The sequence below is a fragment of the Dipodomys merriami genome, unplaced genomic scaffold (genome assembly GCF_024711535.1).
Source record: "Dipodomys merriami isolate MVZ:Mamm:240054 unplaced genomic scaffold, mDipMer1.0.p SCAF_41, whole genome shotgun sequence".
NCBI classification, from domain to species: Eukaryota; Metazoa; Chordata; class Mammalia; order Rodentia; family Heteromyidae; genus Dipodomys; species Dipodomys merriami.
The window spans coordinates 2,635,045-2,651,698 of NW_027205715.1; the positions used below are offsets into that span (position 1 = coordinate 2,635,045).

At 52.5% G+C, this 16,654-nt stretch overlaps 1 protein-coding gene across 2 annotated transcripts in view; it reads left to right on the forward strand.

Moving 5' to 3' along the window:
- The window catches only part of Gnao1 (G protein subunit alpha o1), a 159,603-nt gene that overhangs the window by 130,283 nt on the left and 12,666 nt on the right, over positions 1–16,654 (forward strand). Inside the window, exons 4-7 of one of the 2 annotated variants that reach the window (XM_069992331.1) lie at positions 5,272–5,432; positions 9,474–9,602; positions 11,234–11,363; positions 15,221–15,374. In XM_069992331.1, the coding sequence (XP_069848432.1) occupies positions 5,272–5,432; positions 9,474–9,602; positions 11,234–11,363; positions 15,221–15,374 (574 nt within the window). The remainder of the gene's footprint in view (positions 1–5,271; positions 5,433–9,473; positions 9,603–11,233; positions 11,364–15,220; positions 15,375–16,654) is intronic. The other variant, XM_069992330.1, reaches the window with a different exon arrangement.

Genomic DNA, 16,654 nt, shown 5'->3' on the forward strand with positions numbered 1-16,654 from the left:
TGATCTCCTACAGTATCTGGTATTGAAGTGGAAGATACATAGCTAATGCCCGCTTCTCTTCACTACTGCTTACTCTCACCCTGGGGTCTGGAACAACACAGACAGGTGTGAGACCTAAGGGTAGAAGACTACCTGGGTTGGGGAGGGATGGGACACACAGTGAGCAAGGCCTTTACTCTCCAGGCCCTGAAGCTGATGACCCTTCCTCCAGAACCAGTTCTAGCTCCAATGCTCAGGTAGCTGTCTGGCATCAGCTCTGGAGACACACCATCACTGCTGGATCCATTTGGCCCCTGGTTGTCATCTGGAACTCAGTGCTGCTTCCCACACACACACTCATGATGTGCCCCCATCAGCATGTGATCTCGTGGCAGGAAGCCCCTGGCCCTTGCACTACACTCTGGTATCTGCTGTGTACTGACAGGTGATGGGCATCGCAGCCCTGGGCATACTCCTCCTCTACAGTAAGGACCGTGGCACCACTAAAGGAGTGCCCTGTACTGAGTTCCCTACCCCAACCCTTCTGCATAGTGGAGCAGCCCCTGGACCCTGACTCCACATGCCCCTTCCCCTCAACTACCCACCAATTTTCCCAGCCACTGAATAATGCTATGGGTTTCTGAATAATAATACGGGGTTCTCCAGAGCCCTGAGGTCTCCCAGGGTACCTCAGTAGTGTCAGGCCATTTGTAGGTTGACAAGAACAAGAAGAGGTGTGCTAGTTGTGATGAGAATGTCAGTGCTGTTTCCAGTCATTGATCTGATTTGCAGATGACCTTGCCAGCACTACCTATGCCAGCGAAAGTATACAGATGTGCCATTCAGCCAGACGTACACAGCCCCAGCGGAGCCCCATGGCCCATTGTCATTGAGTGGCAGGTTGGCCATTACCTCTGTGCACCTAAGAGGTGAGACAGGGTGTGCTTGTCCACATAGTGGGCATCCACACAGATGCCATCCTGCACCCAGAGCTCTGTTTGCTCACATGACAGCCCAGTGGAGAAAATAAGAGCATTGTCATCGTCCATTCACAGCAAGGACACTGAATCTCAGAAAAGTTAAGACTTCTGCTCATGCTAGGAGCCCAGACTGGAGACAAGGTCTGGGTGGCTCCCTGGTCTGTCCTACAGCCCCAGGAGGCTGCAGAGAAGCTCACCCAGCCTGTACATGGAGGAAGTACAGTCTTGTTCTCTGGCATCCCTTCGCCCTGTAGATGGGGACAGAATTGGGCAGAGAGGCATGCCCTCACTCCCTGCGCACATGCCCACAAACTCCTTTCTGCTCCGTGTGCTAAGAACATTGGCACCATGGCAGCCCTGAGGAGGAAGGGCTTGTCACACTCCGTGGGTCTTCTCTCTCCCTGCTAATAGTTCTTCTAATCTTCTAGGATTGATTGGGGTAGTAGGATTAAATGTTAGTCTAGTTACTAAACCCACATGAATTCTTTGTCTATCCCAAACTGCTCATAGGCCAACTAGGTCAACTGGCCAGATCCAGAGCCTGTGTCCTCCACAGGAAAGGGGCAGAGCCGTCCCCTTCCAGGCCACTCAGACTGTTTCAGGGAAAAGAGCTTGGATTTTCCTCTTTCAGGGAGGCTGGGGTTCTGCTGCACATGAAGGGTAGAATAAGGCAGAACTTCACAGAAAGGGAGGGGGCCTCGCTACCACCAGGGCCTCCGTGATACCCCCTGAAACCCTGCGGAGGTGTGAGCCCTCTGTGGACTTTCTAGAAATGGCAGCTCCAGCAGTCTCCGTGAGTAAGCCTGACACAGAGGTCCAGCTTGGTGTCTACTGCTGGGGCTGCTGTAACAAGCGGCCACACCCTGGGCAGCTTCAGAACACAAATGTATTCTTCAGGTTCTGGAGATTAAGTACTGCATGTTGCCTGGACAGCAGGTATAAGGGCATGCCTGAGGCCATCCTCTGACCAGCAGGCAGTACAGTACCATGGGCTGTAGCAAAAAGGCTACTACCTTGGGCCCAGTGCCTCTAGCCCAGAGCCCTGGGGAATGTCTGGCACAATGGGAGCCCCATTCCCCCAGGCCCCTGAAGGCAGGCAGAAAGGCAAAGGGACAGAGGCCTCCCCGGCTCTACTAATTGCTTGTTACTTTGTTATCCACGGGCCTCTAGACATGTTGTCAAAGCCCCTTCTCCCCTTCATGCCTGGCCCTGCCTTTTTACTTGCTTTCCTTCCCTGAGCTCTAGGGTCTGAGCCTATAACTGGGCCTTGTCAAGATGCAAAGTCCTTGTGTCTCCTCAATGTCTGCTATTCAGTCTTTTGATGGAGCCTTGATTGCTTTGCAGTGGTCAGCTTTCCTTGTGGCTTGGTTGGATTCAGACACCATCTTGATATGGGAGTATGACCACAAACAAGATCATACTAAACCTATGTTTATGGCAGCATTATTTACCGGCTTGTTTGGGTAAAAGCCAACCCAGGCAGGAAAACCCTGAAATGCTTATCTTCTATCTCCAGTTAACCACCAGAAAACCAGAAGTGGAGCTATGGCTCAAAGTGGTAGAGTGCTAGCCTTGTGCAAAAGAGCTCAGGGACAGCGCCCTGAGTTCAAACCACATGACAGAAAGAAAGAAAGAAAGGAAGGAAGAAAGAAAGAAAGAAAGAAAGAAAGAAAGAAAGAAAGAAAGAAAGAAAGAAAGAAAGAAAGAAAGAAAGAAAGAAAGGAAGGAAGGAAGGAAGGAAGGAAGGAAGGGAAAGAAAGAAAGAGAAAAAGAAAGGAAGGAAGAAAGAAAGAAAGAAAGAAAGAAAGAAAGAAAGAAAGAAAGAAAGAAAGAAAGAAAGAAAGAAAGAAAGAAAGAAAGAGAAAGAAAGAAGGAAGGAAGGAAGGAAGGAAGGAAGGAAGGAAGGAAGGAAGGAAAGAGTTAGTTCAGATTGTTGTTGTTCAGATTGGAAGAACCAACACTAATGTACAAAGTGGCTTTGGGAAGGCCCACGGGGTATGCATACCTCACATCTGGAGGGTCCCTCGTGTCCTCCATGTAGGTGTGGCGTGACTGTGGGCGATCAGATTGGAGCATGCTCCTCTTCCCTGTGGCGAGTCTTGCCTTGTCTGCCCCACTCACCACAGCTCTGACTGTTTTGAGTGTTCACTGCACAAAACTGGCAGAAACCATAAAGAGGAAATTCAGGAACCCTGGTCAGGGCCCTTCCACAGCTGGGAAGGCACCAACTCTTCTTGGGGGCAGCCAGGCCCTGGGAAGCACACACGCCCTTGACTCATATATGGCCTTACCCTTTTTAGCTACAAGTAGAGGTACAACGCTCCTCCCCCACCCCTCCTCCCTGAGTCATCACTCTCAGCCTGGGGCATCCAAGCCCAGGCCCCAGTGCCAGCTTTCCATGTCACTGCCACCAGGGGGAGCTGCCCACATTACCCAGACCCTGGAGACCAGTCTTCCATGGGGGGGGGGCGGGGAAGGGGCAGAGTGGGGGCGGGGGGGGGGGAGGGGGATGATCCTCCCTTGAGGGTGTATCAGGAACCAAGAGCAAGATGTCAGGGGCCTTGCCCCCATGAAGCTGGATCTGTATTAGTATAGCAGGCATGGCCTGCCAGCCTCCATGCTAGTGGTCACTTCCTTCCTGAGGCAGGCAGTGGGCAGACCAGGGCTGTCAGCTTTTCCACCAATTTTATGTAGAAAACAGGCTCTGGCAGGTAAATAGCTACTTAGGCAGACAGCTCCATGCTGGAAAAGTCCCCAAGAAAGCTTAAGCTCCACACACCTTTTGTGTAGCATCTTTTGTCTCTCCCTGCTGAAGGACACCTGCGGACTCTCAGCCCCTCCCATGCATTTCCTGAGCCCCTTCAGGCTGCCCAACTGTCTGTCCTCTGGTGGCTGAGAATTGGGGTTGAAAGACCTTCCAGCAGAATCACCATGTCGTATTCATAATAACACATGAACAAAATACCCTGACCCTGGAGGACCCAGGAAGGGAGGGAGATATGGGCCCTGCTGCACCCAACTCGCAGTCCAGCAAGAGTGTGCAGGCTAAAATGGGAAAAGGCAACCGAGGAGGATCCCTGCTCAGATGGACCACTCCATCTACTCCCTAGCGCCAAATGCCTTCCCTAGTGTGGGATTTTCCAGATGACACAAACTTAAGAGAATATGTCCCCAGAGTGGTTGCTACCAATGACAGAGACTTGTGTCCTCCAACCCTTGGGAGAGCCTCTAGAACACAGCTATCAAAAAGAAGCAGGAAACTGATGAGGTGTTCAAGTCCCCAGCTTCTGCCACTTGCACCCACAAAGACCAGAACACCAGTGACTACGGTCTGACTAGCCCCTGAACTCATTTGCTGCAGCTGTGGATCATGGGGGTCTCAGCTCTGCATCATGTGGGGTTCCAGTCTTTAGAAAATCAGTGACCCCTGTCTGGTGTCCTAGATGAGGGACAAGAGAAAGACCTATGAGTTACACACCACTTTTCATGTGATTCCAATGAAGTCTCATCCTACACACTTGTGCCTTAAGCAAATTCAACTCTGCCCCCTCAGAACAAGGAGGGGAAGAGGCAGAAAGGAAAGAACACACCAGTGTCATGATGTGTCCCTTTGCCCTTTCCTGTTTAATCAGGCCTTGGCTTTTCCTGGTAACAACAGATCACAGACATATAAATATAAATTCATAAAATTAAGATTTAAACCTGGGATAGTGGTGCATCAGAATCCCAGTGTCCAGGAGGTTAGAGAAAATCTTGTGTTTGAGATCAGCCTGAGCCACAAAAGTAAGAAAAAAAATTGTTGAAATCCAATATGGACATGAGGAATTTTCACCATCAATGTCGTTATCACCAGCTCCCTCTCTTCCTCCAAGGTACTCCACAGAGACTCAGTCCTCAGTCACGCAGAACCCTCAAATCATCCGAATGCCCTCTCCTAGATGTAGACCATCTCCAGGAGCTATGCTCCACCTTGACGAAGAAATGCCGGAAGAACGCTGATTTTTAAGTGTTTTCTTAAGCAAATATTGTGCAAATTTGTTTTTTAAACCCAGTAGAAGCAGAACTATTATGGTTGAGGGAGGAGCAAAGCCCTGGCCACTCCCCTTCTCCAGCACACATGTGATTTGCTGCTTGAGAACATGCACAGGATGGAAAAGCCCCAGAGGTGCCAAGGGTCCCTGGCCCCCAGTGCTCAGAGCTGCCCTTCTGCAGAGCAATCTGCAGCTGTGTTATCCTGGCCCACTGCCCTGGTGGGGTTCATGTCATAAGTCCCACGGGGCCCTCAGAGTGACATGTTCCTCTCTTCTCATAGGCCGACTCCAAGATGGTTTGTGACGTGGTGAGTCGCATGGAAGACACTGAGCCCTTCTCCACAGAGCTGCTTTCTGCCATGATGAGACTCTGGGGTGACTCAGGGATCCAGGAGTGCTTCAACCGGTCTCGGGAGTATCAGCTCAACGATTCTGCCAAATAGTGAGTGTCTTAGGCCTGTGGGAAGACTGGAGTGAGACATGGTGGAGCCAAGAGGACTCTGGGTCACAGTGAGACTTGCCATGAGACAGTCACCCACTGGTGGTGAGCATCAGGAAGGGCCCACCTCTTCCTGCCCCAAGATGAGGAGGAAGCCAGGGAAGGGAGAGGGCACAAAAGTGACCAAACAGGAAATTCCAGAAGGATGAGGACCTGGCCTCAGGCCTGAAGAGGAGATTTTTTTTTCTTCCAGGGTGCCCTGGCACCAGAAATACCAATCCAGAGACAAACAGGCAGAAAACAACTCAAATGGTGCCATTTTGTTTTGCTGTAGAGAAAATAATACATAGTCCGGGCTAGGGATGTAGCTAAGCTATGAAGTGCTTGTTTAGCATGTTCGAGGCCCTGGCTTTCATCTCTAGCACTGCGAGAACTAGCAAAATATAATCCGCTTTAAAATTAAAAGTAGATAATAAGTAGCTCCATTCAATAAATTAAGTAATTGAACAGATGAACATATCCTTTAGTATTATGGTATAATTAAATAAAGAAGGGAGGGAAAAGGGAAGGACAGGAAGAAGGATAGAGGAGAGAAGAAGATTTGGAGGGGAAGTGGAGGAGTGGAAGTGCAGATAGGATCACAGACAGTCCCCAGCTTTTCATAGGACAGTAGGGCCACAGGCCTGACCGCTGACCTTTGTCACTTTTAGGACATCCTCACTGGATCCTCCACCTCTAGATCCATCCAGAGGCTCTAGAACCTGGGGTGGTTGTGTCTCCTGTGATGGAGATTCATGGATTGTAGCTGGGGGTTCAGGAAATGCACCCTACTTTTACAAGCTGGTGCCTGGGCATTCAGTGGGAGCCTACAGCCAGGAGTTTTAGTTTTTAACCCATTGCCTACAGACACATAGATACACTCTGACCTCTGATTGACCATAGTCACCAGTGCTTCTCAGCTGGAGGCATTTAGCTCCTAGGGAACTTTTTGCCAGTGTCTCCATGGAGTTTTTGATTGTCACACTAGGGTGGCTCCTAGTGGCTAGAGACACCACACAAAGTCCTACAGAAATAATAACCACTCTGTACATCACCTTAATAATAACAGTTTAAAAAAAAAATACCCCACAATGAATACTGTACAGCCCCCACAACAGTTACCTGGCCCCAAAACACAGTAGTACCTAGATGAAAAAGGCCATCTTCTCTGTACAGTATGTTCTCAAATAAAATAAAATAAAATAAAATAAAATAAAAAAAGGCCATCTTAGCAGGCTGGGCCCACAGGAATGGCTTTCACTAATGACATGTGACTATTTCCATTGGCTATGTTGGCAGCTAACAAACCATGACCCTGAGTAATGCCAAGAACATCTTCCTGCTTCCCACACCTGAATTATCCACAGAGCTGATGCCTAAATCCTTTGTAGGGGAGCCCAGACACTGATGAGACCCAAGGGCACCATGGAAGGCAGGGATGCCAGCGCCTGGGTACACTGAAATCACAGGCCCAGAACCGGACTCCCCAGAGCTCCTGGCTGGCCAGGAGAGCGTGCCTTTCAGCTGGCTCCATCTGGTGGCCTCCTTTCTCCTCTACCTCCCATTCCCCTGCTAAGACTGCCAGACCATCTTCTGGAGCTTTCTTCACAATTTAAATTTTTTACCCTGTCCATTAATTATAAAATGAACCCATTGGGAAAAAAGTAGTTTTCAACAATAGGCAGTGGTATAACATGCATAGTAATCTCCACTCAACCTGTCACCCTCCCCTTTAGCTATTTCCACTTAGTTGTCCAATCTACCTAGTGTTTCTTGACTACCCCCACCATGCTATCTGGGGAGTTCAGCTCACCTTCCTTCTTTTCTTCTACCCCTCTCTATCTCCACCTCCAGTTTTTTTGCTAGTTACAGGATTATTTTTAGTTCTTCCAGTAGTTACTGTTATAACGTTAAATAAGAAACTGAGTCAGTATTTGTCAACTCCCCACCAACCTGTGCTACTTTTCTGGGAGAGGATACAGAGAGATCATCAGTGTCAGAAGGACCTTAAACACTTCTTTTGTTTTTGTTTGTGTGCTCCTGGGGCTTAAACTCCAGGCTCAGGTGTTACCCCTGAGCTTTTGTGCTCAAGGCTAGTGCTCTTCCACTTTAGCTGCAGCTCTACTTCCAGCTTTTTTGTTCTTAATTGGAGAGTCTCACAGACTTTCCTTCCTAGGCTAGATTTGAACCGTGATCGTCAGATCGCAGCCTCCTGAGTAGCTAGGATTACAGGTATAAGCCACCAGCACCCAGCACCTTAAACACTTTTTGAGACAGGGTCTTCTGATGAAGCTCAGGCTAACCTTGAACTTGGGACCCTCCTATATCAGCCTCCCACGTACTTGCTATTGCAGGCATGTACCACCACACCCAGCCCTCTGAAACACTTTATGATCCAGGGCTGGGCTGCCTTAGGAGTTAAATTGCCTCATAGGACTGTCATATTGCTACTTGCAGGGGACATCATTAACATCCCAAAGCCTCTGTCACCATGTTCTCCAAGCCCTGCCTTTGAAGATCCAGGGCTCCAAGAAGAAAGAGCCTCCAAGAGGCTCCTGAGCTAGCTCTCACTCTCAGTAGGCATTAGGTCTCCGTGAACATGGCTGACTCTTTGCTCTGGATAAGTGTTCCTGAGACAGGTCTCAGCAATAAGAAGACCCTGCACAGATCCAGCCAGGGAAAGATGGTTCCACGTGGCTTGGTGAGCTTTGGTTGTCCCAAATTCAGCTCGCCACTTGCTGTGCAAAGTGCCTCCCTCGCCTTCACTATACCTCTCTGGGCTCCTACTCTACCCACCAGGCTGCTCACCATGGCCAAGCCACTGCAGCTGCCCCAAATCCCAAACGGTCCCCAGCCTCCTCTCGCAGCATTTTTCTCTTGACTCTGCCCTCAGCTTTCTCCTGACCACCCCTGGGACCCCTTAGTCCAGCCTTCCTCTCCTGGAGACCCAGGCTCTGACCTGGAACCTCTTCCTGCCCAAGCCTGATGCTGTGCAGGACCATCTTCTCAGTTCCTTGCTGGTTTTAGATTCCTTACGCACCAGTTGCTCCCCAATGGATATGGCCAGGGTACCCTCCCTGCCAGCTTCTGCCTGCTCAGTGTCTGGGCATCTAAACACTCCTCCAACCAAAATGTGAGTGCCATGCAAGTCAAACCTGTGGTTCCTACCCTCCTGTGAGAGGGCTCGACCTCACTCTCCCCTCCTGCCACTGTGCCCTGGCCTCTCTGAGGCACCAGACTCTTCCTCACATGTCCACCTCCCACACTGGAGCCTCCGGCAGAAGTGGCTCCTTGCCAGACATCCTGCACCCTCCTGAGCTGCACCTGCATGATGGTGACAGCCTCCCACTCGTGACAGCAGCACAGCAGTCACTCTAAAACCACCCCAGAACCGTTCTGAGATTCCCATCTCACCTTGAACAAAAGCCCAGTCCTTACAAAGACTCAGCCTTAAGGGCCTGTGTTCTGTCTGAGATTGCCACCCACCAGTCTTGCCCTAGCCTCGCTAGCTACCAGCTCCTACCACAGGTGCCCCTGGCCTCGCCACTGCTGGCCACACAGCTATCCTGGCTCCCACCTGGGCTATAAAACCACACACTCGGTACAGGGAAATTAAGGATGGAATAGAAATCTACCTATCAACAATTACCTATCTATCTGTCTATTTATGGCAGCACTGGGGTTTGAACTCAGGGCTTTGTGTTTGCTAGGAAGGCACCCTATCGCTGAATCATGCCTCCAGTGACTATTATTTTTTAATGGGAATATGGTATTCTAAGCAGAGTAGTCCTTTACAAGCCTGAGCATACCTGCAGCTGCATGCACAGCCCCTGTGAATCTGAATTCAAGGTTCTGGGAGACTTTGAGACCAGGATCATAGAGTCCTTCTTCCTCGGTTTCCCCCACACCTAATGACTGGCCCCACAATCACCTTTGAGGGGCACAATGAGCCTGGAGCGGTGCCGGGTGCATGGTCCATGGTGCCTTGTATGTTGCTGTCCCCAGCTACCTGGACAGCCTGGATCGGATTGGGGCTGCCGACTACCAGCCCACCGAGCAGGACATCCTCCGAACCAGGGTCAAAACCACCGGCATCGTAGAAACGCACTTCACATTCAAGAACCTCCACTTCAGGTGAGGCCCAGGGAGACCAGTAAATTGCACTTATTCTCTGCCAAGTTCAAGAGGGGAAGCATGAGGTATCCTGGAGGTAGTGATCCCTCAAAGGCCACCAGGTAGGAGCAAGGTAGGTAAGGCAAGTGAGACCTGTAACACACACACACACACACACACACACACACACACACACACACACACACACACACACACACACACACACACACACACACACACACACACACACACACACACACACACACACACACACACACACACACACACACACACACACGGAAACTGAGACCTTAGAGGAATGAATTTTCCTGAGGCATAGAACATAGCCAGGATCCAGGAACTCTGGCACCTGGACAGAGGCCTAAGCTATAAGGCCAGGTCTTCTGGAGGATGGTGTCCTCCCCCTGGAGTAAGCCTGGGAGCCCTCAATACCTGGACTTCCAGCTAACTAAGCTGGAAAACACCTGGAGGGTATGGGCAGGCAAGGACCTCAGGCCAGTAGACAAGACTAAGGACCTGCCCCCCACCTGCTCCTCTGTCCAGACCAAGGGGCTGAGACCCTCTATCTAGGTTCCTGGGCCCAGCAGGCAACCTCCATGCAGCATTGTGGGAGCCATAGTGTGCTTCCCCAGCCTGTCTGTACAAGAGGAAACGACGAGTCTCCGGGTGCCTCCCTGGCTCTCTGGTTTCCTCCATCTCTCTTGCCACCCACTGGGTGTAGGATGAGGACCTCATACCGTAGTCACACGCACAGAGACTGCCTGTACTTCAGATGTCAGGTGGATCTGTAGGAGGCTGTGGTAGGACGAGGCCCAGCCCTGTTTCCTTTCGCCATGCCTAATCTGTTCTCTACCTGTGATCATTGTCTTCTGTGTAGAGGGTCAGGAGTCCTGTCCACACAGAGCCCCCGCCCACTCTGCAGCTATGTGCTAATAAGCCTCCCATGGCCAGGAGACCGCAGAGCTCTTCACTCCCAGGATTAGGGGCAAGATTGACCTCATTCCTCCCGGGCCTGTGTCCTGCCTGCTTATCATCTCCTCCCGGTCCTCCAGTCCCTGGGGCTGCAGTCAGAGGAGAGACCCAGCACTGATCTACTGGGCAAGGCTAGTATGAAGCAGAGAAGGGAGTCCAGCTCTGTCTGAAGGCAGGCCTGGGTCAGACCCCAACTCTACCATATCTGGACTTGTGCCAGAAGCCCGGGTACATCTTCACAACCTTGGTGCCTCACATTTCCAATCCACATAACAAGTTCCTGCCTATATCCCTTCCAGTCTGGTTTGGAGTTTTCCCACAATACATGCTCAAATAGGTGAAAACATAAATATTACTTCAAGAGGAGGACCTTGCAGCGGCATTACTTGCGGGGGGGGGGGGGGGGTGACTGGGATGCAATGGCAAGTCTTCAAGTCACTCCATGTGGCTGAGTCAGGCTCCTCAGTTCCAGGGACAGCAATGGTCCAGCAGGCAGCCCATCAGCACCTGGGGCCGGGGAACCCCTGGGAACAGGATCATGGCTGTGGGCTTGCACCTGGTATGCCCTATCCTTCAAAGCACACTTGCACCTTGACTCTAAAGCATACTTCTGCCTGCCTGGACCCTCACCGCCATCAGCCTCTCTGTCTCCCCTGCAGGCTGTTCGACGTGGGGGGCCAGCGATCTGAACGTAAGAAGTGGATCCACTGCTTTGAGGACGTCACGGCCATCATCTTCTGTGTCGCGCTCAGCGGCTATGACCAGGTGCTCCATGAAGATGAAACCACGGTAAGTGGCACTGGACCCACAGGCCAGGGGACCACACAACGAACTGGCTACCCCGCCTAAGGTGACATGAAAGCTGGCCACAGAACAGGCTGGCCCTGGGAGTGCTTGGGCCTTGGTTGCTCCCAGTGGTCTGGGATCCAGCCAGTGACAGTGGCTGATTTGTGTGGAGGGCAGTCATCCATGCTGCCAGGGCAAAGCCCCTGTGAGGACGGTGCAGCAGAGGGAAAGCAGGCCTCTTGGCACAGAGCCCATAGGCAAACTGCAAACAAAACAGCTTGGCAGAACTGAGGTCTCAGGTTAGTATGTGCCTCTTGACAGTGGAGTCGCCTGGGTTGTCAGGCCCCAAGCAAATCCTCAAAATATCAAGCAAGAGTATGTATATTTTATCCGTCTTCACCTCCTAGGGCACCTGCAGGGGGTGCTGTGAAGAGACCTGGGGGTCCAGCAAGCCGGGAAGGACAGCGGGGATGAGGTGCTGGTAAATGGCAGGTGTGGCTTTGGGCTCCATCTCCGGGCCAGGCTCCTACCTCCATCCTTGGGTTGCACTCAGCCTGGGATCTCTAGCTGGCCTCTGAGAACTGCTGGCTCTTGGGAGGGGGATGTTTACCTTCAGAGGGTGCCACCTTCTCCTGGGCCTGGTCTTGGCCCCACTGCTGGTTGTTTTGCTGAAGAATTCTGGCAACACTCTTTCCACCTCAGTTACTGTCACCTGTAAAAGCAGGGAACATAATAGTGCCTGCCTTATCTAGGACCGCTGGCAATGGAAGGAGATAATCTATCTGCATGTGGTACTTGGAACAGTTTCTGGCCCAGCAGTGCCCGCCTGGAGGTTGTGTTGTCACTGGTGATCACTCTGAGCCAGGTGATCCCTGGAACTGTTCCCATCAGACTGCAGCCCCACAGGCCAGAGAGGAGCTTCCACTGGAGTGGGCTTCTGGCTGCGAACTCACACCCTGGCACCTGACCCCACCTATCTAGATCACACTCAGGCCTTGTACTCTTGAGCCTTTCGGGTTGGTACTGAGGGTCTTAGGAGGGGGTTGCTGTCTGGGTCATGCAGGCCCCAAGCAAGGCCAGATCTTCCCTCTGGGTCCCATTTCCTCATCAGCCCTTGTCCCCCGAGGCCTACAGAGTTGCTGTGGAAATGGGATCAGGTTTGGGAGTTGGCTGCCATGAGCAGAGCTGTGTGGGGAGGAGCCGCCATCCCAAGGCGCCTAGGCAGAGTGATGGGGCTTTTGGCGACTGAGTGAGTGATCTGGACCCGTGTCATACTCTGCTTGCCCTGGGCTGGGTTTCAGCTGTTGTCATTCTCAGTGGCCTCTGTGGGGTGGTAATATTAAAGCAACACAGCTTAGTCCTGACCTAGAATGTAGGACAGGGACAGACCAGGCCTGAGCCAGCCTTAGATTCTGTGACCAGCCAAAGCCTAGGACAGCCTCCAGGCAGTGTACCTTCAGAGCAACTGCCCATGGCACATGGGCACATGAGCTGCCCCTGTGCTACTGGAGAGGAGAGCCATTGTTCACTGTCTTCTTGGCCACCTCCATGGTCTTAGCTTGGCTTGACTCATCCCTTCTCCTGGCCACACTGGGTGTGCGATATCAGGCCATCCTGGGTTTCAAAGGAGCTGGAGGCTGGAGGGCAGAGGGCCTTTCCTATTAATGTATGGTTGCTCCCTTAGACACATCCTTGCTGGGCCTGCAGCTAGTTCAGATCTAAGACTTGGCCCATCTACCATAGGCTGTGATTTCTCTAGCCTCTGGAGCACTGCATCGATGCAGAGAGGTATCAGATGGGTCTGGCAGACACGAGTTCCATGGCATCAGGTCTCCTGGGATGGCACTGGAGGATGGAACTAGGCCAGCCTCCCCATGAGGTCCTCAGGGGCCCAGCTGCAGTGCAGGACTCAGCTCCTGGAGCATTTCCCTCCAGTGTCCTCTTCCTCCTCCCTTTATTGCTCCTCTCACACTGTCCCTTCCCTTCCTGCTCCTTCCTCATTTTCTCTACTTTCTCCACAAAGATGGTTGCAGAGGACCTTGTGTATGGTAAACCATGTGAGCCAAGATCAGGAACAGGTTAAACAGACTCTGCCTGAGGTCCTTCCATGCCCAAGGCTGGCCATCTCTACCACCCAAGGCGGAGGAGCAGCCCTCCGGGGAACAGGGATTGCCTTTGCAGTCTGACAGCAGCAGTAAATCAGCACTATTGCTGTAGAACCAAGCGTGCGTCGCTGTGTTTGACTCACATGTGTGCAGAGTTGGGCAGTTCGGGAGCAGATGGATATCGTCCAGGTTTGGCGCCGCTCCTGCAAGCTATGTGATCATGGGCAATCACCTGTACTTCTCGGGCATCTGCTTGCATGGTAATGATGGTAGATACCGGCCTTATGAGCATAGAGTGGTGGGATGTGGAAGTCGCCACTGGGTGAAGCCACTCTGGCTAGAGGTTGTAGCGTGTGGATGCTCTGGAAGCAGGATGTAAAGCACCAGTCCACCAAGTCCTTGGGCCTAAGCTTCCTCTCTGGTCAGCCCTGTGCTTCCCTCTCTGGCCTAGGATGAGAGTTGGGGCTGCCTGAGACAAAGGTGTCTGGGGGCAGTTCCTGGAGGTAGGCCCCTGGGGCTAGTGGCTACCTCCTACCAGACTGGCCACCCTGCCCACCGCTCCCGGGGACCCTGAGGGCTCATCCTGTCCTCGTACCTGCTCTCAGCACCACCCAGCCGGGCCACAGGCTGCCACAACTTCACCACCACTACCACCACCGCCTGCAGGGCCTTATCTTGCCAAACCAAGGCCAAAACCATGAGCAGATTCTGAGACACCCTCCAAGCCCAGCAGGTATGAAGCTCCTTCCTCCAATCAAAACCATCACTAAGAGTTGAAAGCAGCAGGTTCTCAGGGCTCCACTGGGTGACTTTGCTGTGAATGCCCCCCCACCCCACCCCCAGCCCCGTTGCCCGCACTCCTCACTAGCCGTGCCACTCGGCTGAGGTTCATATCCCCGCTTCCCACACCAGCCTCCCCAGCCTTCTGCTCCAACCACACAGTCCCAGGACAGCCTTGGCTTCCATGAGTCTGCTTAGGGGCTGCAGAAGGCTGGCCTGGACTGCCCGGCTTCCAACACTGGTTGAACTGACTTTTCAGGGTTGGGTTTTGGGTTTTTTTCCCCACTTTTTATCTCATGTTCCCTGCTGGGTTTTTACCTTCCTCTCACTTTAAATCTGTTTTTCGGTTTCTTCTTGGGGTCTTTTTATTCCCTCTTCTGAGAAATCAGCCCCACCCCAGTTCTCCCAGAGCCTCTCCTGCACAGTCATGGCCTAGCCAGCCAACCAAGTCATCCAACCAACTAAGACCACAGCAACATCACCCCCCGAGACGCTGTCCCCTGGTATCTGCTTCCAACTCTGGATTAATTCGAGGATCTCTCAGTCCTCGGTTAATGTTCCCCAACTGAATGTGCACACCCTTCCAACCTCGCTGGCGAAAGCAAATGAGCCCCTGGTAGAGACGTCTGCATGACCTGCGGTTCCGTGTAGTCCTGTTCAATGGTGGTTGCGGCCCTGCCTTACATGCATGGTGCATGTCCTCTCCAGGAGTTGGAGCCTGTCCAGTGACCTCACTGCCCCACTTGGGCCAGCTCCCTCTGGAAGGGGGCAGCAACCCCCACCCACCCCTGCTCTGCCCACCCTGCCTGCGTGCGAATGAAGCAGGGACACACCCTGTTTGTCCTCCCGTCTCCTTCCTGGTGGTGCATTCAGCACGTTGGTGAACCTTCCCTCTGCTTGTCCTGCTATGTGGTGCCCGCGGTGGGTCAGGGCCTGGCACTGCCAGCCCTCACCCATCTCTCTGCTCTGTTACAGAACCGTATGCATGAATCCCTGAAGCTTTTCGACAGCATCTGCAACAACAAGTGGTTCACAGACACGTCCATCATCCTGTTCCTCAACAAGAAGGACATATTTGAAGAGAAGATCAAAAAGTCCCCACTAACCATCTGCTTTCCTGAGTACACAGGTAAAGCTACCCCTCCCCACCCTGGCCTGCACAGAGATAGCGCCTTCCAGCCACAGCGATGGCCAGGAGAGCAGTACTTACCACAGAGGACCCAGCCCCACATACCCGCTCTGGAGTGCACTGTGGTAAAGTGTTGCAGGAAACTCAGGCTGAAATCCTGGCTTGCCCTTTGTATGTGGGATCTGGAGAATCCAAGCCCCTCATCACTCCTTGGCTTGGAATCAGACAGCCAAAACACCATGTTGCAGCCTGGTCATGTGACCTCACTGAGCCTCTGTCTCCCTGTCCGTGTGGGGATGTGTGGTGTCCTCCCTCCCTTCCAGAGCTGTGCTGAGGATGAATGGAGCTAATGAGCACACACAGCACAAAGCACAGCAGTGCTTGGCACTCACCAACAGTTTGCTTTTACCGATGGCATCCTGATGGTGACAAAGACTCACATGGCCTCTTGGAGCTTTGCAAGCATCAGGGGCGTGCCCACCTATGGAGGGTACCAGGGACAAGAAGCCAGCTGTGAGTGCTGCAAGAGACTTAGCTGATCCTGGGCAGGAAGAAGCCAGTTTGGAGCTGGGGCAAGGCAGCAGGGGGCCCCTAACTAAGGGAATCTGAGTTACCTGATAACCAGTGCAGGTTTAGCACAGAGCTGTGGTCTAAGAGACCCTGGAGCTGGGCCTGTGGCCTGAAAGCCTGAGCCTGTGTTGTCTGGGGTCCCTCACCCAGATTATACCACCCAGTTGAGTGGGGTGGCTCAGATCCTGCTTGCCTCTCCAGTGAAGGGTTGCAGTCTGGCCTAGACTTCTCTTTCCTGAGCGCACTTGAGGGTTCAGATGGATGTGGGACCCGCTGAGGAAGACAGCAAGGAGTTCTTAATCCTCCTAAGAGCGAGCACCTGCAGGAGGTTCAAGAAGGGGAGAGGAGGCCAGGGCAGCTCACAGACACCAAACAGACCACACACCATCCACTTTGCCCAGCAATGGCCAGAAAAGTGGCATCCTGGCCGACTCTGTAGGTTCACTGAGAAAGGCATGCATGCATGAGAGGGGCATGCTGGTCCTCTGTACGGGACACATGGTAAGTTGTAATGCTCATATCGGGACTCGATAGGCACCCCAGTAGGAGGAAAACATAAGTGCTTACCTGTAGTACAGACCATCCCTTTCTTGATCGTTCTTCATGATCTCTGCAATGGATTTGTTGTCTGTTGCTGATGGAGCTGAGCCACCAGGCTCCCTTCCCCACCCCACATCCTCCTGTTCCTTCATAGTTGTCCTGAGAGGCTC